At 43.4% G+C, this 25,955-nt stretch overlaps 6 protein-coding genes across 13 annotated transcripts in view; 3 read left to right on the top strand and 3 right to left on the bottom strand.

The window, feature by feature from the left end:
• serinc4 (serine incorporator 4) overlaps positions 1–4,252 on the bottom strand; it is a 9,644-nt gene extending 5,392 nt beyond the window's left edge. The window contains exon 1 of one of the 2 annotated variants that reach the window (XM_060071943.1): positions 4,009–4,252. In XM_060071943.1, the coding sequence (XP_059927926.1) occupies positions 4,009–4,035 (27 nt within the window). In that variant the 5' untranslated portion in view covers positions 4,036–4,252. Of the gene's footprint in view, positions 191–4,008 lie in introns of those variants that run through there. The other variant, XM_060071942.1, reaches the window with a different exon arrangement.
• Positions 4,253–5,096: 844 nt separating this feature from the next.
• Positions 5,097–6,756, top strand: hypk (huntingtin interacting protein K). The gene is made up of 4 exons (XM_060072399.1): positions 5,097–5,330; positions 5,795–5,850; positions 6,003–6,054; positions 6,532–6,756. Exons 1-4 carry the CDS (start codon positions 5,169–5,171, stop codon positions 6,625–6,627), a joined length of 366 nt encoding a protein of 121 aa, XP_059928382.1. The 5' UTR covers positions 5,097–5,168; the 3' UTR covers positions 6,628–6,756.
• A 346-nt stretch (positions 6,757–7,102) lies between these two features.
• On the bottom strand, positions 7,103–11,486 carry mfap1 (microfibril associated protein 1). The gene is made up of 8 exons (XM_060072397.1): positions 11,272–11,486; positions 10,579–10,789; positions 9,902–10,052; positions 9,606–9,793; positions 8,866–9,135; positions 8,453–8,612; positions 8,079–8,168; positions 7,103–7,705 (listed from the first exon to the last, which is right to left on the bottom strand). Exons 1-8 carry the CDS (start codon positions 11,351–11,353, stop codon positions 7,526–7,528), a joined length of 1,332 nt encoding a protein of 443 aa, XP_059928380.1. The 5' UTR covers positions 11,354–11,486; the 3' UTR covers positions 7,103–7,525.
• Positions 11,487–11,606: 120 nt separating this feature from the next.
• On the bottom strand, positions 11,607–12,921 carry hddc3 (HD domain containing 3). Its single transcript, XM_060072398.1, has 4 exons — positions 12,780–12,921; positions 12,616–12,671; positions 12,230–12,470; positions 11,607–12,064 (listed from the first exon to the last, which is right to left on the bottom strand). The coding sequence occupies exons 1-4, from the start codon at positions 12,889–12,891 to the stop codon at positions 11,934–11,936; spliced, it is 540 nt and encodes a 179-aa protein (XP_059928381.1). The 5' UTR covers positions 12,892–12,921; the 3' UTR covers positions 11,607–11,933.
• A 21-nt stretch (positions 12,922–12,942) lies between these two features.
• Positions 12,943–18,978, top strand: vps33b (VPS33B late endosome and lysosome associated). 4 transcript variants are annotated; one of them, XM_060072388.1, is made up of 24 exons: positions 12,943–13,068; positions 13,354–13,507; positions 13,846–13,926; positions 14,007–14,068; positions 14,156–14,205; positions 14,329–14,396; positions 14,503–14,548; positions 14,630–14,724; positions 15,073–15,177; positions 15,508–15,598; positions 15,687–15,764; positions 16,150–16,223; positions 16,329–16,415; positions 16,523–16,613; positions 16,692–16,766; positions 16,913–16,977; positions 17,058–17,112; positions 17,195–17,241; positions 17,354–17,486; positions 17,642–17,715; positions 17,898–17,999; positions 18,115–18,190; positions 18,406–18,525; positions 18,686–18,978. In XM_060072388.1, the coding sequence occupies exons 2-24, from the start codon at positions 13,412–13,414 to the stop codon at positions 18,763–18,765; spliced, it is 1,851 nt and encodes a 616-aa protein (XP_059928371.1). In that variant the 5' UTR covers positions 12,943–13,068; positions 13,354–13,411; the 3' UTR covers positions 18,766–18,978. The 4 variants fall into 4 exon arrangements, with proteins under 4 accessions (XP_059928371.1, XP_059928372.1, XP_059928375.1 ...); XM_060072389.1 differs by having other exon boundaries at positions 12,992–13,068; positions 13,351–13,507; XM_060072392.1 differs by lacking the exons at positions 12,943–13,068; positions 13,354–13,507 and adding an exon at positions 13,562–13,649.
• Positions 18,979–19,306: 328 nt separating this feature from the next.
• prc1b (protein regulator of cytokinesis 1b) lies at positions 19,307–25,852 on the top strand. Of its 4 annotated transcripts, none has more exons than XM_060072396.1 (15): positions 19,307–19,454; positions 19,721–19,853; positions 20,252–20,374; positions 20,518–20,751; positions 20,873–21,043; positions 21,532–21,681; positions 21,776–21,923; positions 22,024–22,160; positions 22,500–22,595; positions 22,724–22,870; positions 23,005–23,115; positions 23,301–23,417; positions 24,036–24,138; positions 24,414–24,448; positions 24,773–25,852. In XM_060072396.1, the coding sequence occupies exons 1-14, from the start codon at positions 19,444–19,446 to the stop codon at positions 24,431–24,433; spliced, it is 1,701 nt and encodes a 566-aa protein (XP_059928379.1). In that variant the 5' UTR covers positions 19,307–19,443; the 3' UTR covers positions 24,434–24,448; positions 24,773–25,852. The 4 variants fall into 4 exon arrangements, with proteins under 4 accessions (XP_059928379.1, XP_059928376.1, XP_059928378.1 ...); XM_060072393.1 differs by having other exon boundaries at positions 24,036–24,215; XM_060072395.1 differs by lacking the exon at positions 24,414–24,448.
• The last annotated feature ends 103 nt before the right edge of the window (positions 25,853–25,955 follow it).

The raw sequence follows: 25,955 nt of genomic DNA, 5'->3' as shown, positions 1-25,955 counted from the left end.
CAGGGGGAGCAATCCTCTGTTTCTCGTGTGTATGTGTGCGTGTGTTTTTTTACTTTACATAGCTAGGCTCTGAGTTTGTCCCGGACGCTGCCAAAAAAGAGGGAGAGGGCGAGGGCGAGGGAGAGAGAGAAGGAGAGGTGGTGGCACATACCCAATGCCGCCCCATCGCGTCCCCTCCCCCCTCCCCTGACCCTACCCGCTCAGATTAGGCCGGATCGGTGAGGGGGGAGGGGGGAGGGAGGGAGGGAGGGAGGGAGGGAGGGAGGGATAGGCAAGGAGTGGGAAGTTGGAGGAGGTGGTGGAGGTGGAAAGAGGCACTGGTACCATCTGTCTTCCCTGTCCCGTCCCCGTCCCCATCGCCCCCCTCCCCCCCCCTCCCCCAGGTCCTCACTACTCGCCCCTGCAGGACCCTGGTAGACCCCAACACACTAGTAGGACCACCGGAAGGGTGGGCTAATGCGTCTGTGTAATCCAGACTTAATAATTGGAGGGTTTACCCCACTGTGATTGGCAGATGATACCTGACACTCAACACGTACGGTGCTTAAAAGAACCTGCTTACAAAACTGTAAACATCTATCATCTATAATCCTACCGAGAAGTGTTTATCCCAGCAACCAGGTACACTAACCACCTGGAATGTCACAGATTACAGGCATGGCAGGCTGCGATGGAATTTCTCTCCTCACCAACCAAGCACCGGATACGGGTGTGATGTTGAGGTTTAACGAATGACAGTTGACATTCTAATGAGCGTGAACCCCATGGAAATAGATCAAACCCAATCATTTTTTATCAGAAATGTGTGCTGCAGGGTGAGCCGAGTGCGTGGGTGGGAAGGGCTGTGTCAGATTAGATGTGGGTTAGCGTGGAGGGGGGGGGGACGCGTCAGGATAATCCGGTCATTGTTCAGCCATCATCTGCAGCCAGGGTCACCTTCAGTCCTGCAGCCGATGGCTCTCTCTTTACCCATGTCTCAATCTCATGTCACTCCCTGACATGTCTCTCTATAACTCGCTCTGTAGCTAACACATCTCTCCCACTCTCTATCTGATGTCTAACTCTTTCTAGATCCTTCTTTGCCTCTCTCTCTTACAGAAACTCTCTCTCTCTCTCTCACCCTCGCCCTTTCTCTCTCTCTCTCTCTCTCTCTCTCTCTCTCTCTCCCTCTCCCTCTCTCTCTCTCTCTCTCTCTCTCTCTCTCTCTCTCTCTCTCCCTCTCCCTCTCTCTTTCTCTCTCTCTCTTACAGAAACTCTCTCTCTCTCTCTCTCACCCTGGCCCTCGCCCTTTCTCTCTCTCTCTCTCTCTCTCTCTCTCTCTCTCTCTCACTCACACTACTGCTAACCTCTATGGGGGTAGCTCAGGACAAACTGAGTGGGATGATGGCGGGTCATGTTGAGGATTGAGAGCCACCCCCATGCGAGCTTGTGGGCGTTCCCTTGTCCTTGTGCTGGTCAGAGAGGCATTATGTATTAGAAACGCAGTGACCATGAGTACAGCACAAGAGAGCCTGAATGTATCTGCCAATATCTCTATATCTGCGGCTAATAATACCGCAATCATATCATCCGTCCATGACTACATTTGGGAAGTTAGTGTGGCTTAACGTCAACAATAACATCCAAAAATAAAATAATTCAAGTAACCTGAATGCTATCTTTGACCCTTGTCTCGAAACAAAACAATATCATATTTTGGCTGAAGAGGCTATTACCGTTATTAATGGAAAAACTTTCATTGAAATACATTAATCAGACCATGAAACCATTCAATGACCTAGTTTGAAATGTTGACCTGTTTGATCCATCACAATGTAGGCAGAGTTAACATAAGTCCAAACCATATTGTATACATAATCGGTTGTCAAAGGCAAAGATATATGCACTAACTTGAACATGTTTTGCTTCCCTGAATCTAGATATAAACTGGGTACTATTAAATGAGTAATGACCTCCTCAGTACATCCTGACTCCATGCCCATTCATGTCCTGACATCACGTGCACACCCTGAATTAGGGCCCGACCGATTTATCGGCCTGCCGATTTAATCGACCGATTATAGCCTTTTTGAAAATAATCGGCATCGGCCAAAAAGACGCCGATTACAACCGATTTTTTTTTTTTTTTTTTATAAATGTTATTGCGATTAGTATTCTGCAGATTGCGCTCCTACTCGCCTTGCTAACTAACAACTTTAGCTGGAGTAAAAAAGAGGAGATTGAATTTTACTGAAAGCACGCTCGCTCAGGCAGCTGCGCGCTCACCTCACCAATGTACACAAGACGCGTTGTTTGAGCATGTTGTGCCTGTTTTTCTTTAGGTCCCATGCCATGTTAATTTGTTATACTGTAGACTCTAACGGTGAGACCATACTGCTCACGAGCGCAGCACATTGGGAGTTATTTATTTATTTTACATTTTACATTACACTAATTTTTGACTGTAAATGTATTCTAAAACACTCAAAGGTTCTGCATTCAATTCACATATTCGTCAAAAGTGTTTAAAGTATATTTAAGGTATCAAAAACTACGTTTTATATGTTTGATTTTTTTTTGTTTTTTTTGTTTTTTTTAATCGGCCGATTAAATCGTAATCGTAATTTTTCTCTGAAAATAATCGGCATCGGCATCGGCACTCAAAAATCAATATCGGTCGGGCCCTACCCTGAATCCATGCCCCTTTCTGTCCTGACTTCACGCGCACACCAAACTTACTACAATGTTGCTGACGCAACCAGCCAGTCCAGAGAAAGGCTCTGATTTGCTCGTTGTTTTTCCATTCAAACTTTTGTGAAATGTGTGATAATAATAAAACATTTATTGAGCTTAAAACAGTGTTATTTTTTTTTCTGTTTTTATCTTGGTGGATTTTTTCAGGCAAAGTCCAGTTTAACAAGTCTGGACAACTTTCTCCCTTCCTTTAAATCCTCACTATTCTTGTCATCCCTAGTATCTTGGTACACAAGTTGGTTTAAATTTCCCCCAGAAAAACAGGCTTCAATGCAGGCAAAAAACATTCTTCCCATCAAACATCAGCTGGTATGTTCCTAGACTAGGAAAACCGAGTGTAATACAGATCTTAAGCTTCAAACCATAATTTATGTTTGATGGATTGGTGCTGTAAACATTTACAAACCAATTAGTCCAACAGACCAGCATCTCCCTCTCAGTGGTCCAGCCCCCCCCCCCCCCATGCTCACCCAGAGAGATGCTGCCCAGCATTCCTGGGGGCCCTTTCACTCTCAGATAATTGCTGTTGCATTGTGGGAGAGGGGGGAGAGCGCTTGAGATGAATAAACAAAAGCAAATTAGGGGATGCGAATTAACGCTTGAGTGAAAGTGCTTAATCTATGGTTTCAATAGGTTTGTGGAATAACAGTTGGATCCAATCCAAGCTCAGCTGCCCACACTGACGCACGCACGCACGCACACACACCCCCATGTTAAGATAAACAATTAATTAATCGCACAAGCTTATCCTTTCTTAACACATTTCAAAAGCGAGGGTGAATCACACTTTGAAAATAGTTGTATCCATTGATCAGAAGTTGTCAAATAGGTGGAAAAAAACTGTCTTTGTAAATTACTCACATGGATACGAGGAAAAAACATTGACGTTCAATGGAAACGCTATTTAATAATTCGTGACTGTGGCATCGCACGCCATACATTATCCTTCATCCGTAGCAAATCACTCTGGGCATGTTAAAACTTCTGTCACTTCTGTCACACTTGTTCTGGATTATTTATGATATAAAAAAAACGGTTGCCACATACTTCGAAAGTGAACTTTTGACATTGAACGCTTTAATAAATAAAGGATGAAATAACTTATAACAGTACGAGTTTCACCACGCTTTATCGCAGAGTGACCAACCTATTTTATTTTCGTATTTTTTTATACCGAAACCATCCCCTCACCTATAGAAAAACCTTCACTCTCCTAAAACATCTCAACACACACAATACAGATCGAGAACACTACAATGCGTATCTGCGTCTTACCTGGGCCCCAAGACAGTGGCAAGACATCACTTCCCATAGACACTCAATGGTAATTCCAAAAGTTCACAGAGCGTCATCAATTATCAGTCATAGAGCAAAATGAAGGGGTTGAAGAGGTGTCCGACCGGCCCTGAGGCCATCGCTGTGTGGCTGGGTCAACCAGACATCGTTCCATGCTGGCAGAGCTGCACATGCTCGGTGGAGGGGGGGAGGCAGCAGGTGTGATTTTAGACCTTGGTGTGACTGAAGGCACTGAGTTTAATTATGCCTTTAAGCAGATTACCTTAGGTGGATTTCGCTAATGCCTGCCGACCAGTGAATTCAGGGAGACGGCGGCGGTTGATTTGTACAACGAGAGTTCATGTGGCGAGCAATAAAATCTCAAATCCACAAATAAATAATTGACACTGTACCCATAACCTGTGCCCCATCTACTGGATTATTACATTCTGTTACTTTCATTTTATAATTATAAATAATTGCTCCCGAAAAAGTCATTTTAATAATTGCTCTTGTAGGTATATGGTTTTTGATTGCAATTCAGCAGACACAGTGTTAACAAAAGCAACCTATATTACTGTCTGCCTGTCTTCAGATGGATATTGGGTTGGATGGATAAGAGCAGGCCTAGATTATGGGGATCTTTCTCAAGGATGTCACTGCAACCATGGTGCTTTGATGCTGGGAACATTTGGTTGGGAGCAACACATATCCTGCCCACCATGATGACTGATTGATTGTATACAGAGATCTAATAGATGTAGTAATCAACAATTACCTAATCAATTATACATTCATACAAATTATGAGAATCAACCAAGTTAAAGATGTAAAACTAATTTGTTACCATGTTCAAATCATAAAATAATGAAATAACGTTTAGTCAAAGGACCTCCTTGAGTATCACTTCTTTTTTAGCATGTTTTACACAGGTTTTGTTATCTTCATAACAAATTACCTTGTTAAGATAGTAAATGATGATCATGAAATTAGTTTTGGTTGCATGGTCGAAGGAAAATAGAACACATCAATTTGTTAAAATAAACATAACTATAAAGCAACCTGTTTACTTCCGGTCTAGTTTCGGACGCCGCCTCAACATCCGGTGCAACATCGTTTCTCTTCCGACATCTCTTTCTCTCCCCTAACACGGAGCTAACATGGCAGCCGAAGGCGACGTTGATTTGGACCTGGAGGCCGAGGAGAACTGCACCGGGAAGCCGGTGGAGAAGCCCCGCAAACATGACAGCGGCGCCGCGGACCTGGAGCGGGTCACGGACTACGCTGAGGAGAAGGAGATCTCCAGCTCGGACCTGGAGACGGTGAGGAGGGCTAGCACCAGCTAGCGAGCATGTGGTCCTAGCCGGTTTAACACCGGCACACACACGCACACGCACGCACGCACGCACACACACAACCACACACACGCGCCTGATGTGTGGACACAAACCCTTAGATAGGAGGGTGGATGCATTAACATACATCTGTGAACACACACAACGGCCAGGGGGCTCTGCGGGGCTCGATATAACCTCATACATGTTAGCGTAATCAATAAATATGCGGTAGTCTAGCGGTATCTGTCAAACGCTCTTTATCTTTTACTGGTTTGAATGATTTCATGTGTCATTGTCTTTTATGTACTGTGCGTGTATTGCCTTATTGTAACCTGTGTAGCACCAAGACAAATTCCAATCAACTTTGTTGACATGGCAATAAAGTTATCTATCTATCTCTGATTGACAGCTGTCAGACGTTGATGTTTGTGACTCTCTGACTCTTTCAGGCCATGTCGGTGATTGGAGACAGAAGATCGCGAGAACAGAAAGCCAAACAGGAGAGGTGGGTGTTTTTTTTATGTATATTGCAGCAATAAGTGCTGTATAAATGGAGCTTTTATTACAACCTAGATATGATATAGATTTATAGTTAACAATACAACTGCTGAACCAGAAATCAAAGCCCGGAACTAACTCTTGCTTTTGTCATTTCAGAGAAAGAGAATTGGCCAAAGTCACGATCAAGAGAGAAGATGTAGAACTTATTGTAAGTTCCCAAACAATAAGCACCACAACTATCTGATTGTGATTTGCAATGCAATCCAATTATAATTAGACAAATCTCTGTATGCATGTCATTCCTACGATTTTCTCTACAACCTTTCATCCAATCAACCTCACATGGTGGGTGAATGGTCGAGGATTCAAAGAAGTGCGAGGTCGAGTGTGAGGTTGTTTGGAGGATCAGCGGTTCTTGAGAAAGCTGTAATCAGCGATACGGAAGGCCAAGCAATCGGCCCGTTCCGAGCAGACCCTTTAAATGTTTTCTGCACTAGTTATAATTTCAAGATTATGTTGTAACACAGTACTTTAGTCAGAATCTATTCATAGGCGTGGTTCATGCTTCATTCTGATGGAGATGGTTTACAGTACAATGGTATAGTTATTGGTGATACCCACTCTTGCGTATATGCTATAGCTTGAAGGTGTACTGATTTGGTTCCTATGATTTGTGATGATCCAGATGTCGGAGATGGAGATTTCCAGGGGCGTGGCGGAGCGCAGTCTCAGGGAACACATGGGGAACGTTGTGGAGGCTCTGGTGGCCCTGACAAACTGAGGATTGGACTGTTATACCTTCATCACATAGCTTACACACCCGACCCATGTTGACCTCGTAAACTGGCCCGACAACTGTCGACATTCTCCTCACCAAGCTTTTTTTATTTTTAATAAAATGTCCCATTTGGTTAGCCTAGTTTTTTTCTTGTCTTTACAATCTACAAACGATAAGCCTACCAGTATCGATCAACGAATGCATCTATAACCAAAATCGAGGCCGTTAATTGAAAGCTCAAGACTCAATTTGATTTTCAGACCAATAGATCTGATCCACTATTAAGTGTTATGACTGGGAAAGTGATCACATTACAATGACATTTCCAGAATCGTTTTAAACTGACATGCATGTGCAACATAAATCCTGTTATATGGGCATGAAATGGTTGAGGGATCCAATCATGGCTGCCCCTTAAAACATCCTGCATACTCCAAACAGGCAATAAAATAATTTATATATTCTTAAAGTTTGGATCTGAGATTAATCAAACAATGAATTTTATTAACAATAATGTATCAACACCACAGTTGCATTGAAATATATTGAAAAAGTGGATATTTGAAGTCAATGCAGAACACTGTACAAAACGACATTGTCCCTTGGACAATTTTGAGCATGGATCAAAATTTATGGTAAATAGCCGCTAGCTTTTAGTGGCCACTAGAGCCACTAAAAGCACGATTCATTGAGTATTACTATTCAACTTAATCCATATCGGATAAAGTATTGCGACCTAAATCTCTTGAGAAATGATCGACTCATCCAACCAGAGTGCAGTATTAAAAAAGAATAACGCTGTTCTGACGCATCTGAAGGGGGACGTGATCACGTGCCCAAAATCTCCACTCAGTCTTTCGAAACGTGGCCTGGCGAGACAGGCGTCCGCGTTGGTGCGGCTCTACGCCTTCCTCTTCTTCACCGTGGGCTTGTCGAACACGTCCCTCACCCCGGCCGCCTTCTGCTTGAAGAACTTGGTGTTCTGGGCGCTCTCCTGGGCCCAGGCCGAGTCGAACGACGTGGTGTCCTGGTCCACCAGATGGGTGTACTTGGTGCGTCCGGAACGGCCAAAGTTTTTGACCTGAAGAAAGGGGAAAACCCAAACATTTCAGCGGCAGTTGTGGATGAGCTACTGGGTGTGTCATGGGAACCACATGCTGAGAGTGACGCAGAGGGACCTTCCAATCCTGACCCTCAATGTACACACTTATTGTATGTTGCACGGCCTGGCACTTAAAAAAAAAAGTACTTAGCATCGTGTCGTAGCTATCTTTGTTGTGTACGGGGATAAGTTACCCTAAAAATTGTGAGTGCTTGGCACTTATTTCTCTGAACCTCTCTACTGTTCCGACAACGAAATGTTGTCTTTTCTTTCTTTTGACGAATGTACTTATTGTAAGTCGCTTTGGATAAATACCCTGAATGTAAATGGAGAAGGAGAACATGGGTCTGACCTGCATGACTTTGGGTAGAATGGTTTTGTTGAAGTGGTCCTCCAGTGTGGGAGCGCTGAAGTCTCTCTTGAACACGTCCTGCTCGTCATCCTGGAAGAACATCACATTCAGGTTTAATGTACGAACCGAGTTCAATGTACAAACCACAGCTGTGCAAACCATGTACAGCCATTCTTCAAACCGACAAAGTCAGAGGGGAATTGGATCCCCCTCTTCGCTATACCGACCACACCATTGAACCATATGCGGTCTAGTTTATTATGAAGCAAATTGCAGATTACTTATATCAAAAAAAGTGTTGAATTAATTACCTCATCCACTGTTACAAGTTTACAAGTTTAAAACTGCCTACCAACGCACAACAAGGCACTCACCATGAAGAAGGCTCCCCTGTGGTAATACTTCTGCAGGAACTTGTATTTGCCCTTGGACGCTTTGTTGGTGATGACTTTGCCGCTGTTACGCAGCTCTGCTCGGCGCTCCTCCTCTGTGAGGTTGTGGAACCTCTCGATCTCCGCCTTGTCCTTCTCCATGCTAGGAACAAACGAGAGAACTCAAGGTCAACACCTTCTGGACGCTGAAAGCATTGCAACTAGACCAACGAGCCATAGATTAGCTGCAACCCAAAATATTAAAACAGTCCTTGACTGCCAGTTCGGGAGAATTGTTAGACATTAGAAAACAAATGTTCTCCAGTTACATTTGTGTGTCGACTTTTACACAATGTTACTCAAAGTATCGCCACTAATAGCACATCATCATCTTCATCAACCCCTCGGGGACTCACGCTTCTCTGGCCTCGCGGTCCCTCTTGATGCGCTTCAGCTCGCGGACCTTCCAGGACTCGTACTCCTCCTCCTCGTTCTCCCCGTCCGTGTCCAGGGCGTCCAGAGCGGCCAGCGTGCGCCGGTTCTCCTCAAACTCCTTCTTGGCCTCCTCCTCCACGATCTTCAGCGTGTAGCGCCGCCGCTCCTCCACCTGCTTCTTGGCCTCCACCTCCAGCTCCTTCACCTTCAGCTCCTCCACCTCGCGCTCCACCACCGTGACCCGGTCCTTCCTGGGGCGCACGAGAACCAGAGCAGCTCGATGGGATAGTGTGTTGAGACGGTAATTTGAGTTGTTCACAATCTATGTGAATGGTGAATGGACTGCCTCTATAGAGCGCTTTCTAACCAGTGGCCACTCAAAGCCCTTTACAATATTGCCTAACAACCACCCATTCAGGCACACCTTCACACACCGACGGCGGTGTCAGCCATGCAAGGCGACAGCCAGCTCGTCAGGAGCAGTTTTAGGGTGCGGTGTCTTGCTCAGGGACACCTCGACACTCAACTAGGCAGAGCCGGCGATCAAACTAGCTACCTTCCGGGTCCAAGTCAACCTGCTCTACCCCCGGAGCCACATGCAGTTTATTTTCTAACTGATCAGCCGGATCATCCTAGCTGCAGTGGGAGAGGCTGCTCTGGACCATCGTTTGTGGTACGGCACCTGCTCCCTGGTAGTAAAATCCGGCCGGATTTCACTCACTTCCTTATGAAGACGGGCTTCAGCCTTGGCTCCGCCTCGTCCTCGCTGTCGGTGTATTCCTCGTATTCCGACTCCGACTCGGCCTCCTCCCCCGACTTCCCCTCCTCCTCCACCTCCATGATCTCCATGTCTTCGTTCTTCCGCTCTTCAGCCCTCTGGCGCATCATCTGTCGCCGCCTCTCGATTTCCTGAATGGAGAAAAATCACACCCACAGAGTTGTTTCTCACAGAGCATACAGTATTGGTTTTGGCTCAAAAAAAGGCAAGATATTTTTTTGGTGTAAATTCATCCGAACCTCATCGTCAACTTCTTCTTCCTCCTCTTCCTCCTCTTCTTCCTCCTCCTCGCTGCTCTCCTGTCGCTCCGGGTGCCAGGTTCCCTCGTCCGAGTCCTCGCTGCTCTCGGCGATCAGCTCGGGCTCCGCGATCTGTCTGTGTCTCGCCAGCCTTGAGGAAAACATGAGCCAAAATCATTATTGGTAACAACAACAACAACAACAATATAACCAGAAGTGTGTGGTTATAAGATGGTGCCGGTTTTTAGAGAGACAGTTGGGTAGGTATGAAGCACTGGATCATTTTCCACCGGAGATACTGATTGACAGATGAAAACTGTGGCTACTCGCCATTACAGTTAACAGTTGCGACAGATTCATGAGAAGAAAGATTTGGACATATGGCATACTTTTTCCATTTTGGTTGCGAAGGTGAACTCTATGCATTGAGGAAAATCATGTTTATTTAATACTCTAGGTTTCAGATTGTACTGGTCTATTTTATATGGATAGGCTGGTATTTGATACAACACATTATAATTTGACAATATGCTGTACTGTAAACCCACTTTTAAAAACGTTCTGCATTTCAGGATGATTCATTGCATCATAAAGAGAAACTATATACACGTTCTGGATTAATATTAGCCCAGCTCTAAGCCCTCGGGAGACAGGCGTGACCAACATGAGAAACATACCTCTCCTCCACATCCTCAGACACCCGGTTCAGCAGACGTTTGAGACGAGGATCCGACACCTCCTCCTCCTCCAGCTCCGGTTCAGCGTCTTTCCCCTTCTTCACGAACTGGAAATCCTCTTCCTCCTCGTCCGACGACTCCATCGGAGCGTAGTCGGGACGCTTACCGGAGACATACCTCTTCACCTTCACCTTCTCCATGGAAATCTCACCTGTTGTTGAACGTGAGGGGAGTCACAATAACATGAGGTTAGAATTAGGGAAACTTAGTTCCAACTTGAGACAGAGCATCAACGATGACGTCAGGTCTGAGAGAGTAATGGCAACACGTTGAGGAGATGCTCTATTGACATACAGCAGAAAGACGGACAGGTGGCACTTTTTCTATTTTGCAACTAATTCGATCTCCGCGCATTGAGGAAAATCATGTTTATTCAATACTTGTTTGTTTCAGATTGTACTGGTTTATTTTATATGGATAGGTTGGTGGTTGGAACTTGATGAAGCTCTGTATTATACTTAATGATATACTTAATGATTAACTGAACACACGTGTATGCATATACATAAAAATTATATACAATCAATATCCTCTTGTCCTGTCCGGTCTAAAACTGTCAATGCAATACTACTAGGCCATATTATTATTGTTGCAACGTTAGCTATGTTGCTAATCGGATAGCAGACTTCTCACCTTTCTCATTGCGGATCGGCACGGCTCCGGCCGTGGACTGGATCGGCGGCAGCTTCATGTTGAGGGCCTCGCGTCCTGACATGGTGGACCGAGTTAATGGACAAAACAAAACAGAAATAAAGACCTAGAGAAATATATCCTTTACAATCCACGCTCCTAGATCTGAGATCCTCGACGCGAACGGAAGTCTAACCGCTGAACGGAACGGAAGTGGTGTGAGTCCGAGTGGATCATTATGTAGTAGCTTCAGTTCCTCTGGAATTACAACAAATTAAATAATACTAAAATAATAATATAAAAATGTCCTACTAAAAAGAATACATACTCATGAATGATTCAGAGTTTGTATAAAGCCTTTATTATGGTGGCATCATTTGTATTTACACCGTGTTTGATGTGAAACAAGAGATTATTTAATTCCACAATATAATTGCATATATATTGTTTAAAAGTTTAATCTTTTGTTTCAGTGCGTGTATACAGTTCTCATTATGGATTTTATCATTCTTATTTACACCGTGTTTAATGTGAAACAAGAAATAATTGTATTCCACAAAATAATTACATATATATGGTTGGAAGGTTTATTCTTTTGATATTACTTCATGAAGAAGAGTGCGGACAGCATTATTTTTGCAGAAATGTTCAAGTAGGGATATTTTTCAAAGCTGAATTCCCCTCTGCTTAAACAGCGCTTCAAGCTTCTCTTCAAGGGCTGGATGGGTGCCTTTTAGTCCTCTTATCACCAGAGAGCCCCAGACAAAGTATTCCTGGACTCGCTCTGCAGTCCAACCTGAAAACATAACATTTTAACAAAGTGATTTAATTGATCTAAAAACACCAACAAGTGTATCGTTAGGAAAACCGATACATGAATAGAAGAAACAGCACAATCGCAGTGGTAATAAGAAACACAGATTAGCCGCCAAACACAATGGACCACAAAACAAAAAGCCACCTGTAGGTGTGCAGCGATTAAGGTCCCTCAAGTTGTAAAGTTTGTCAGCCAGTTTGACCAGTTTGGCCTGTTGACTGCAGTGGGGTGCGTGCTCTACTTGGAGACGTTTCCTCTCCTGTTTGGGGAGGGTCTTGTCATCGGTCACTTCTTGGACAATGCGCGCCACGGTTGGTCCAAAGGTTAACTCTAGTTCTGCTATGCTGGTGTCTGTGTCCTCAACAGTATCATGGAGAAGAGCTGCCTGAATTGGGGGAACATACATAGGGTGATTTTAGTTAGTGATTTTGAAAACCCAAAGAGTAAACAGTAATACTTCTTTGTTTTTGTAATTTGCAAATACAGTATAGGCTATACATTTTATTTTATAATAAATACAGACAACTCACTTGCAACACCTCAATGTCAACAATGCCACCTTCATGACTGAGGATTCTTGCAACTCCTTAAAAAAAAGGCAAACAACTTTAAGCAGATGGCATATCCATAATATCACACAGAAGAACATTAAATAAAACATTTAATAAGGAAAGGCTGACAGCACAGGACAAACCTATGGGATGGTTGATATAAGGGGTTCCTTCTACATCTTTACGCCGTTGACTGCGGTGCTTTTCTGCCGCGAAATTGACCGTTTCCAATAACACAGTCGTACTGGAATTCATCGTGAGCAGTGATTTAATGGTCTAGTCTTAAATACTTTTTCGGGGTCGATTATTTGGTGTTTGGTAGTTTCACTTCTTCTCAGCGACTATATCCTAAAGGTGTCCCCCCCTGAATCAGTCCGGAGTGCAACACGCTCTCTGAGTACCTAGTTCCATCCGTCCCCACCACGGAAGAAGGTAGCTAGCCCTACACTTACTCAAATACTGTTGTTTATTTTAACCATTTGACACTGTCTTTGAATGTTACCAGTGAATAAGTGGCATTATTATTAATATAAAATCTCCTATAATCGTTTTATAAGAAGCATGTCTAGCATCTATGCGTAGCTTTCAAGTTAGGCAACGTCAGCTCTTAATCAGGGCTGTCAATACATGATCCCTTCATTTTTATGTCATTTATCTTAATTTAATAACAAACAAGATTTCACATAGCGATCTAATGTCTCCACATGCCACTAGAAGAGTGTTTACAAGTAAAGGACAGACAGACGGCTGTTCGCCCCCCCTGTCACTCATCCCCATGGCTCAAAGCATCAGACGAGACTCCCCAGAGCTCCCAGACTTCTCGTTGCTTAAGAGGCTGGCCAGGGACCAGCTGATCTATCTGCTGGAGCAGGTGGGTCTGATTGTACCACTGATTTAGCCGAACCCTAACCCCAACCCTCACTGTTGATTTGGACAGATGCTTTAAAATAAATGGTAAAGTCACCACTGTTGGGTGCTGCTGGTGGTAATCCCAGCCACTTACTCTCCACACTGTGGGTTTAACTGTCGTTTGATATTGACTATTGCAAGGAGGTCTCAGAAATCTATTTCATCACTAAAAAGCTTTATGTATCATACCTTAAGTCATAATATCGTTTTTATTTTGTGTTATTTTGAGTCTTATTTATTTTCTGTTAGCTACAAATTGATGTTTGCATTGCATTTATTATTCTGATCTTTATTTAACAGCTACCCGGAAGGAAGGACCTCTTTATTGATGCTGACTTAATGAGCCCACTTGATCGTATTGCCAATGTTTCTACACTTAAGGTACATCAACTACCTATGCATTTAGTCAACGAAGTGAATTGAAACACGATTTTCATTTCTGTTTGTGCTTTATTTTAAAGCAACATGAAGTTGACAAACTCTACAAAGTGGAATATAAGACGATTGTGAGCACTTCTGATCAGTAAGTACAGTGCCGTCTTACAGCCCAGCTCATATGGTGGATAAGAAGCTGACATTGCAGTGTGAAAGTGTTGAAATCTCTTTTTAGATTGTGTTTTCTGATACGTCCAAGGCTACAATCTGTGAAGTGGATTTGTGGTATGTAAACAACAGCCTAGCTTTTCATCATAAAGGAAACCCCCAATGGCAATATGGCTGATATCAGACCATTATAATCAATAATTTGAAGTCTCGGCTTTTCCCCCTTTTTTTTTTTTAAAGATGTGGTGAACGCAGACAAAGCTGCTGGGAAATTCAGAAGATACAAGTTAATATTTACCCCTCAGAAGGTAAAACCCTGTGCCCTATATCCTGCTTACATTACTAATGCCGTCTTCCAAATACCTACGACATGAGAAACATTAACTCATTTCTACTGATGTCCATCCATTCCAGTTCTATGCTTGTGAGAACGTATTGGAGGAGCAGGGAATCTTCGGAGGTAGGTAACCTCTTGTGTATTAGCGTTTTTGTCTGTTATTCGTAGAATATATCGATCTACAGTGTTGTTTCTTTCTCTCAGACGTGACAACTGATGAGTGGGCATTCCATCTCCTCCCATTGGATGATGACATCATCAGCCTGGAACTCCCAGAGTTCTTCCGAGACTATTTCCTGGTATTGATCTCAAACTGTCTGATAAATAACGTGTGCTGTAATCTATTCCGTTGTAGTCTGTACCGTCTAATATATGGTCTCACTACTGCAACTTGTTTCGTTAATTATAACTTTGATTCTATAATATTATAGTATATGTAAGTCTAATGTTTACTTCTGGTATAATACACAATTTTGCATGCCAAAATATATATTATTTATTCCTAATGATTACAAAACCTTTTCATTCCCACCAACCCATGAATTTATACGATCAACGAAAATAGTTTTGTAATTTCCACGTCTACCATTTCATTTCAATAACGCAAAGTCCAAAGTACCCAGACGTGCCTTCTGTATCTGTCCTAGGAAGGGAACCAGCGCTGGGTGCGGACGGCTGGCAGTGCGCTGCACCTACTGCACTCCCTCTACGGCCCCTTCTCTAAGGTCTACGGGATCGGCCGATGTTCCAAGGTGGGATCACTGGGTCTCTAATGGTGGCAAAACCAATGTGTGAATCGAGGGCTTTGAAAACAGCAGTTTCCTCTCCAACACGGCTAATGTAACTTATCTGTGTGTGTGTGTATAACACTAAGGCCCAATCCCAATTCTACCCCTTACCCCTTCCCCTTCCCACTTCCCCTTCCCCCTCCCCCTTCCCCCTCCCCCTTCCCCCTCCCCCTTCCCCCTCCCCCCTTCCCCCTTCCCCCTTCCCCTTACCCCTTCAAAACAAGGGGGAGGGGGAAGGGGTAGAAATGGGATTGGGCCTAAGTCTTATTTGTTTTATGTGTTGGATGGCACCAGATGGCGTATGAGTCATGGCGGGAGCAGGTAGAGGAGGGAGAACAGAAAGGTTGCGATGGGGAGATTGGAAGTGTTTTTCTTTTTGATAGAGGCAAGTAGCAGAGTTTTCCCTACAATGTTGCAGATGACGGTTTGTCTGTTTTGTTCGTTTGTCTGACTGTTGATACTTGCCCCTCCAGATGTGGACTACGTCACTCCTATGTGCTCCCAGGTGGTCTATGAAGGGTTAGTGGATGACATCTTCAGAATCAAATGTGGTACGTAGAACCTCAAGGGTGCCTGTCAGAGTTTATTCAAGGGTCTTATCTTTTAAGATATTTCCATCATGTTTTTATTAGCTCATAATGAAAGATAAAATAAAAAATTAGGAGACTATGGGCATTTACGAACCAGAAAGTATTCATGTTAAATTGAGTGGACTTGGAAGAATATTCCAGATAACTATTATTGAGTACTTACTATTGAAGACTATTCATTCCATTTTCTATTAATTGTATCTCTGCACACTATGTTACATTGTATTGCAGTACATAAGATGCTTTAGTAGAGATTGTTCCCCATAGTAAGAGAACATATATAATTTGCGACAATCTTGTTTGCAGCTGAATGTCAACCATGTGACTTGAAATATTTATTCTGCAGGGTGTGTGGAGTTTGGTCCGGAAGTTACATCCTCTGACAAAAGTTTAAAAGTAATGCTTAACTCGCAAGATAAGGTAAGACTTAAATAGTTCAATTGCAGTATTTGGGAAGTAACGTCAATCTTCCAGATGAATACCAAAGTGCAAGGCTAACATTGTTGCCTGTCTAATCCACCTCAGGTGTTTAACCAAATCCGGAATGAGCATTTCTCCAACGTTTTCGGGTTTCTCAGTCAGAAAGCCAAAAATCTTCAGACTGCATACGACGTGGGTGAAGCATCTGCGCATCATGTGTGCAGCACTATTCCGGAAGCTTCTATTAACCAGCAGTTAATTAAATAAATGAATCCTGTGTTGTTTATGTTATCCTTCAGAAAAGATGTGGTATGGACATAAAACAGATAAAGACATTTGTCTCAGAAGAACTCAAAGGCTTAAAACAAGAGCATCGGCTGTTGAGTTTACGTGAGTAATACTTTGAGTGGTTCTCATCTACAAATTGTTATTATTCTTCTGAGTAATCAACAACATCCTTCATGACAGATATTGGTGCCAGTGAATCAATGATGAAGAAGAAGACAAAGCAGGAATTTCAAGAGCTGTTGAAAACCGAGCACTGTAAGAAGAACACCGTGCACTGGATAAAAAAACTAGGATTTAAATTATTTTTAAGATGCATACAATATTGAAAAACGTCAATATTGGGTATTACGTAATGCATCCTAGTATTTTGAAACAAGCTTATTTTTCCATAACCGTGACAGCCTTACTGGAGGGGTTCGACATCCGGGAATGTATTACATTCATTGAGGAGCACATCAACAGACAAGTGAGTCTCAGATAGACACATGCATAGTAGTAACGGGTTAATAGAAAACTCCCAGTATTCATTCATTGTCCTTCCTTCAGTGCTCCATGATAGAGAGCCTGCGACTCCTCTGTCTCCTGTCGCTCACGGAAAACGGTGAGTCTTCTTGACTCCAACATGCTAAATAAATGTCCTCCCAATGCTGCAGTAACAAACGACTCCTTGCGTTTCGTCACAGGTCTACTCTCCAAAGACTACAAATCAATGAAGGCACAATACCTACAGGTGAACCCTAATAAAGTAGTAACAGTATGGGGATCATAGGGATAAATAACCATGGTCAGGTGGAACATGGGGAATTAATGATGTTTATGCCTGTTTGGCTCGGCCTTGACAGAGTTATGGCGTGGACCACCTTCCGACCTTTGCCAACCTGAAGCAGTTGGGGGTTCTGGTGGAGCAGCCGACAGGGGAGACCCTTACCGCCATGGAGAGCAAAGTTGGCAAGCTGGTTAACGACAGAGCTGCAGGTGAAACGGGCTACCGACTTAGAATCCCACGATGCTGTATCGACATCCCCTCACGAAACGATGTACTACATAACTCGCAACAGTAGTCCAGCAATTCTCTGTTATAACGTCATTCACACAAACACACACAGAATTACATTGTTCTGTCTTTTTAGGAAAGCTGACTGATGCCTTTTCCTCTTTGGCGAAGAAGAGCCATTTCCGAGCCCTAAGTAGGAGACTAAACTTGGTAGGTAATCTGGCCACTCAAATGAACCACCATTTTCGATGTCTTGAACCGTTGGAAATGCCACTAAAACTCTCCTACTCTATACCATTTGTAAAACATGTACAGCGTTGATTTGTTGCTAAATACAATCTTAATTCCTTTAACTTGAGGCTATTGCTGTCCTTTGACCATTTGCTGTAAAGGTGCCCAAATCGGATGAGGAATACGACTTGCGTGTTCCCAAAGACATGGCCTACATCTTCAGCGGGGCTTATGCGCCGCTCAGCTGTAAACTCATCGAACAGGTGGGTCATCCAGCCTGACCACTATTCCACTGCACTGCTTAGGAGTATAGGAGGAAAACTGGTGTTTTTGGGGGGAGATCTCACAAGGCTCCTCTGTGTCTGGTCGTGTCTTTAGGTTTTGGAGCGAGATGGATGGACTGGCTTGGAAGAAGTCACCAGGTTACTCAATGGCCAGGAATTCGCAGCCTCAGGTTAGTTAGCGATACTATTATTTATTACTGTATAACTATTTAACTGTCCCTGGTATAAATCGTTGACATCCCTTCACATATACAATTGAACACAAATTATTTCTGTCATTCGATGACATGTTTCTTGCATGTTTGAAATAAAATGTTCAAATCAAACACAGTGTGTTTAGATGTGTGAATGTCGCTGATACCAGGAGATGCTTGTCTCTCTTCAGGCTGCAGTGAGGCTGACGGGAAGGCAAGGAGCGACACTCAGAGGACCATCCTGGTCATGTTCCTCGGGGGATGCACCTTCTCCGAGATCTCGGCCCTACGTTTCCTTGGCAAAGAGAAAGGTAGAAAGGGCTTGATTTTGAATAATAAAGTTTATTTTTATTTTTTATGGGGACCTTGATCAATAATCAATAATAGAACTGAATCATTCTGTTATTGATATAAAACATGCCGAAATCGGATAACATGATAAACTGTATGTTTGTTGTCATTTCTCTTTAGGTTATAAATTCATCATTGTTACGACAGCCATCACAAACAGTGCCAGACTCATCGAGGCATTGTTGGATAACCGTGCATGAGTCCAGACAGCTGCTCTATTTTAGGAAAAACTTTGCTATTGCATTGTATTGCATCATGGACAGAAACTCAAAGATTCCTGCCACTGTAAAGGATGTGAACCACCTGCGGGACCACTGGCATTACTGAATGGACTTATTGCTTCTGAGGCGCACTCTTGGATTGATGTAAAAAAAGGATACTATGAACTGAATGTGAATAAATGTTTTAATATGTTTTTTATGTCCATGTTACTTACTTGGACCAATATCTTCCAAAAAAAAGTCTCTTTCCATACCGTTTTAAAGAGTTGTGTATAAACTCAAAGCTATAAACTTCTTCAATAATTTTTTTTTTTCAAGTATTTTTTTTGTTTTACATAAAAAGTTTTACATAAAAAAAAAATGCAAAACGAGATGTCATAAACGATTATATTTCCATCAGCAAATCCTTCTTTAACAGGTCCATGAGCAAACCACACCCGGAACAATTTGTTACCTCATTTTATTTGTACCAACGAGCTGCGCACGCATCCCCAAACTAGCCAATGAGAGCGCAGCCTGCGTTGACACGCGTGTTTTGAATCTGAGACACAGACAACACTGGGTGGACGTTGCTGCTTTGAGGGTGACGGTTAGCGGACAGCGCTGCGTTTAAGTTTTTGTAGTCCTCGACAACCATTAAAAACCTGGGAATTAACGATGAGAAAGAGGTAACGTTATATAACGCTTATGAGATTTATACTGATGTTATTTCAAACCATGGCTTTAGTTGTAAACACATTATACAACGGGGCGTCGCACTTGTTAGCCAGTTAGCCCAATTGCTAACTTATTCAGTGCCATAGAAACCCAGACTCACGCAATCATCTGTGTATTACATATCCGTCGTTTATGTGTAGTTTTCTGAAATCATGAATGAGTTGGGAGATGCTCATGTTTTAGGGTTTTGGTCATGCTTTGGGGTGTCCCTCTGCAGTGAGGTGCTCGCAGCGGAGTCGGTGACCTGCTTGAATAAAGCCCTACACCACCTGAAGGACATCTGGGAGGAGATCGGCATCTCCGAGGAGCAGAGGCTGCAGAGGACCAATGTAGTCAAGAGTCACATTAAGGTGATTGTTCTCTTAACAGTCCTTGCGTTTCATAATGGTCCTTGCGTTTCCGATTTCTACTCTGTTATATTAGTAAAAATAAACTTGATCAACTTTGTTGTTTGTTATTCCTATTGCTTGGTTTTAAATCGAAACCTACGTTGGCCTGTCCCTACCGTCTGATCGGAGGGAGTGGTCGTTTAGCATTATCTGCCTTGACTGTTACGCCTATCGAAACTTTAACTCTTTAACTCTCTATGCCAATAAGGCCCTGCAAAGCTGTTTTATGACATTTATAAATTGACCAATGCACATCAAAGCTAAAAATAGAAAATGCAAGGACTTGTTCAAGGTTGGATTTATATATTTCGTGTGTGATATATCTGTTAAATTTGCTGGTATTGTTTCCACCACCATAGAGTTTACTGGATATGATGGTTGCAGAGGAGGAGGCTCTGAAAAAGAGACTGATGATCAGCATTGAAACATGCCGCAACGAAATGGCGAAACTCTGCTTGGAACTTCAATTACCCAGATTTGAGGTTAGAACAACAAAAACATATCAGCAATAAGTTCAGAACTGCTGATGAGAGACCTATTGGCTCATAAAGTCAATGGCTGTTGCCAATAGGTTACAAATCGGGACAATCTAAAGTAAACCTCTTGTTGGTCCTGGTGTGTTCAGGAAGAGGCCCGCAGCACTATGCTTCAGCTGGAGAAGGACATCCGCACACGCGTGGAGGTGCTGGTGTTGGAGAAGAGCCAGCGCGTGCAGCAGCTGAAGGCCTTGATGGAGCAGGACCACGACCTCTGTGACATCCTGTGCTCCATGCCATACAGGGTCAACGAAGACTCTGTCCCCTCACTGGAACAGCTGGAAGACTTCCGGGAACACGTAACCAACCAGATGGCTGAGAAGGTGGGAATAACCCAAACCTTTAGTTAGAATTAACCTTTTTATTTATTTTACTTTTCGACAATGTCAAGAAAGATATATAGGTGGCAGGAATCTTTATTTATCGTGATGGATATCTTTTCAGGGGAGGCGGCACGCTGAGTTTGTGGACATCAAGAGACAGATCATCCTATGCATGGACGACCTGGATCAGGTTCCTGAGACCAGCTTTGAAAAGGACATTGTGTGCGAGGATGATGAGGCCTTCTGCCTCTCCAGAGACAACATAACCTCTCTCAAGCTGCTGCTTTGTCAGGTGAGCATTTAATATGCATCACTGCAACCAACGTTGAATCGTCTTAGAAAAATGTACTCCTTTAGATGGAGAACACTTGGCAACTTTCCTAAAAAGATGTGTGTGTGTGTGCATGTCATTATAGCAGAGAATAGCTGATGTGGTCTATGGAACATGACATAAAAAATATCGGCTCTGTGTTAAAGCATTGGGTGCTTAGCTTTCCTACCCATTTACATTTAGGGCATTTAGCACTTTTATCCAAAGCGACTTATATCGTTTAATACACACATTGACACACCGACGGCAGAGTCAACCATGCAAGGCGACAGCCAGCTCGTCAGGAGCAGTTAGGGTTGGGTGTCTTGCTCAGGGACACATCAACACTCAGCTAGGAGGAGCTGTGGATCGAACTTGGCAACCTTTCGGTTACAAGACTACTGCTCTACCTCCTGAGCTAAGCCGACCCACTAACCGGCGGCCCTTGTCTGTCGTTGGCGACGCCGTAGTTGGAGGGGCACCGGGCTGAGAACGAGGCCCAGTGCGAGATTCACAGGGAGCGGATCCAGAGGCTGTGGGACAGACTGCAGGTCTCCCAGGAGGAGCGGGAGGCCTTCTCCCCGCACATGGTCATGTCAAAGAAACGGAATCTCGACGTGGTGAGTGAAAAGGCACCAGTGTTTGAATCGCGCCCCCCTGTATGTTGCACTTGCAACCAGGCCGGCTCATGTTGCATCACTCCCTCCCTTTCAGCTACAAGCAGAGGCTCAGCGCCTGGAGGAGCTCAAGCTGTTGAACATGCGCAACGTGACGGAAGCCATCCGCTCCGAGATCGCCGTGTTTTGGACAAAGTGCTTCCTGAGCATGGACCAGCAACAGGAGTTTGTGCCGTATTACAGTGGTGAGGGGATCCCCTTTTGTAATTGTACTTTACAGCATCACAAATGAGAGGTTTATTGTCTAAAGTAAATGCTGAACATGGGCCCTTTTTTCTTTCCCAGAGGATTTTACAGAGGAGCTGCTGGGTCTCCATGATGAAGAGATCCAGCGACTGAGGCAGCACTATGAAGACCACAAAGCACTGTTTGAGGGCGTCCACCAGTGGGAAGAAAGCTGGAGACTCTTCCAGGACCTCGAGGTGAGACTGATTGCACTCTTTCAAATATTACCAGGGAAATGCTGTTTAACCCGTTTCACAGCAATGGCAGAAGTGGGCATGTCTAATGATAACACCCAGGGGTCTGCAGTATCTGAAGTTAGTGTACTCCTGTTTAAACATTGTGGCTAGTTTATGCATATCTTTGCCTTTTACTTTCCACGCCAATTAATTTAATGATGAATACACTATTATTGGTTATAGGGTTGGGAAATCTCAAAATAAAAGTATAATTGATATCAAGTTTCTGGCCGGGGTCCATTCTTGTGTGCAAAAGGTTACTGTTTTTAATAGACCATCCGTTTTTCCTTTCATTCCCAGAAAAAAGCAACAGATCCCACGAGGTTCACAAACCGGGGAGGAAACCTCCTCAAAGAGGAGAAGCAGAGGACCGAGTTGTCGAAAAGTCTCCCCAAGGTAAGGAGACGATGGTCCACGTTCAAAAGTGACACCTGACCGTATACAGTTTGCACTGGAACCCGACGATGGCAATAACCGACGGGCCCCTGTGTGTCTCCCCCCCCCCCCCCCTCACACACACACAGCTCGAGAAGAAGCTGACATCGGAGATCGAGGCCTGGGAGAGCGAGCAGGGCCGAGAGTTCCTGGTGAGCGGGCAGAAGTTCATGCAGTACGTGGAGGAGCAGTGGGAGTCGCACCGCGTAGACAAGGAGAACGAGAAACAAGAGCGGGTGAATAAATATAGCGCTTTATCTACGGGACACGTTTTGAAGAAGACGAAAGTAAACGCGCCTTCGCCATAGGCCGTAGGAAATGCAAGCCGATGCAGCGTCTGTAACTCTCTCTTGTTTATAACGTTCCACAGCAACTGAAGAAGAGCAAGCAGACGGAGGAGGACATGCTGTACGGCACGTCGGTACGCACGCCCGCCAAGCGGCGCTTGCTCGGCACCCCGACAGCCAACAAAACGCGGAGGGTGAGGCCCCCCTAGTTTTTACAATGGTATAAACGCGTCGCCTGGCTTTTAGTAGTCAAGATGGCTCTAGAGACCTACACGCAAGCCAAGGGCGTGCCTTCCAAGTGTAAAGACTAACTGGTCGGTGAGGGGTTGTTGTGCTGTCATTAACCCACGCGGCTATTCCCATTCGAATGTGTCTCCAGTTTAACGCGACCTCCAGCCTCTCCAGCACCGCCTCTAACAGCACGTCGCGCTCCGTTTACGGCATCTCCACCTGTCGCTCACCGGCTATGTCCCGCCCCCCGCTGTCAGCCAATAAGGTAGGCTTCCCCGCGAAGGTCGACGGTGCATGGACGCTTGTCATCGACAAGGGATCAAGTGGAATGCTCCTTGACGATGCTCGTTCTGTAATGGAAACAAACTTGTGTCTTCGGTCTGTTGGGCCTAAAAAAAAAAAAAGTTTGGTTCCTGTTGGTTGTCAGTTGAGGTCATGGGTAGGTAGGGAATTTATTTATTTTTTTTATTTTTTTTTTTCCAGCGGCAGCGAATGATAGGTAGGTTGTTTTCATTTAAAAACGAGAAAATTCGCTCATCCTTGTACAGAATGAAGAGGTGCTGTACCAAAACGTGATTATAGTTTGCATAAAAAAAAATATATATATATATTTTTTTTTAAAGCTCATAAAATAATTTGGGTCGCACATAAATGTACAGGGTCGGTCGGAAACCGGAACCAAACAAAAAATTTTTTTAGGCCTTATTTTAATGGAGTCTCCACTGTAATGCACAAATTAATTCTGTGTGCTCGTGTCTGATCCTCTCTCTCTGTCTCTGTCTCTCTGTGTCTCTGTCTCTGTCTGTCTCTCCCTCTGTCTCTTTTGCTTTCTCTTTCTCTTTCTCTTTCTTTTTCTTTTTCTCTCTCTCTCTCCACACGTCAGATCCTGGCGCCCCGGACCCCAGGCCGCATCAAACCCCCGCACGCTGGGCACCAGCGGTGGAACCGGGAGAACATGATCGAGGTCAAGGCGTCGCCTGTGAGCGGTGCGTTGATGACCCCTGCTAGTCCAAAGCGTAACACCAGCATAACCTCTGTTGCCACCACTTATTCTGAATTTCTGGTAATTGACTTTTTTTGAAATTTTTTGAATATATATATTTTTTTAGATTCCCCGTCCAGCAGTGTAATACATCGTTATGTTGCGTCCCTTATGCGAAGCAATCAGGGGTTATTATTGGCTCTAGAAGCTACACATAGGTTGGCGTCTCAGTAGTGTATGTGGTGTTACACGGTGTACTAATGTACATTTATGTTTTAGAAGGACTTGGTCAACACTGAATCTGTTCAGGCAAGGTGTGTTTGCCTTTCTAGCCATCAGTGTGATGCCAACTCTAAACCTATATACTTTGCATGGCATTAATGGAATCTGCGCCAAAAGCTTGCCTTTCTCCTGTTAAGGAGATTTCGTCTCTGGATACGTTGTTTGATGCTGTTTTTCCTCGTGTAAAATTAGTTTTTAATCCACTTAACCACTAACTCTCCCTTACCACATACCTGTAGATGGATAGACATCGCACCTTTTTGAAATGGCAAGCAAAAACCACTCCTCACTGGCTTGTGCTGATTCTTTCCTTCCTCCTTATTCATGGTAACATACTTTGGTTTATCTTTCCACAGCGCGACCTCTCCAAGACCGCTAACTCCAAAGGAGAGCAAGACGTCATAAACTCTACTGTCTCCCACCTCTGACCGTCCTCCAGATTGAGATTGACCTAATGTCCAATCCTATCAGAAGAATCTGAAGAACTACCTTTTTACTCAATTTCTTAATTAATTTAATTAAGTCAACCCTAATCTTGGTGTAAAAATGTCAAACTTCTACGTCGGATTTTCTCAAATCCCTAGTCTAATTTTTCACATGGAATCGTTGCAGAGTTCTATATTCATTCTTCTGTTGTGGGTTTTGCCTGTATACTACAGAAAAAATCATCTACATTATCACTGCCTTGGTGTGGGAAACGATTCTATTTTACCTTTTTAAGTAACACTATTTTAGCTAGGTATTGTAGTTTAGTAGATATGAATGGTGTATCCATACACTATAATGTTTCTTATAAAGCATACAACTGAAGGATGGGAAGGGTGGGCTCATGAAACTCCTTTTTAATATGCAATTGAGGGTCTCAGGCCAAATATTTTGTATTTTTGCACTTTTATATATTGCATAGTTTAGTTCTATGTCCAATAATGCTATTTTGCATTCACATTTTCCTAAAGTATTATATATATGTTATGTATGTGTGCTTGCACATACATACTGGTGTAAATATTGTCTTTCTTTTGCTTCTCCCTGACATTTTAACAAGCTGCTGTTCTAATATGTAGGGTTATATAAAACAGCTTGTGAAATGTGGGATTTGTTTGTATTGGTCTTTTGTAACTAGGAATTGTAAATAAATAGACATAAATAAAGAATTAGATTGTTCAACGATGGAATAGAAGGTTTTGCTGTAAGTGTAAAATAAATTAGCATTACTGAAATGCCAGCTAGTCTAAAATGGAGTGTTGATGAATTGACCCATGTTTATAATTATTTAATGACAACGATTAATTAATTTCTACATCAGCCACAATGACGACTAATGTATCGGTTGCCCCTTGTTGGTTGTATTGTTTTAAAAATAGTTTTTATTTATCCAAAGACTCATTCCATAAGCCTAATGTATTTTGCGCTCACAATAAAATCTCACAATAGAATCTTCTGACAAATGTATTTATTTCAAGTCGCTTAGGATAAAAGTGACTGCTAGATGACCTAAAGTTAAATTTGAAAAGTAATCCAAAAAATATTAAATGTACC

Source organism: Gadus macrocephalus, chromosome 14 (assembly GCF_031168955.1).
Source record: "Gadus macrocephalus chromosome 14, ASM3116895v1".
NCBI classification, from domain to species: Eukaryota; Metazoa; Chordata; class Actinopteri; order Gadiformes; family Gadidae; genus Gadus; species Gadus macrocephalus.
Note: the sequence above shows the minus strand (reverse complement) of the source record. Positions and strands in the feature narration are given on the sequence as shown.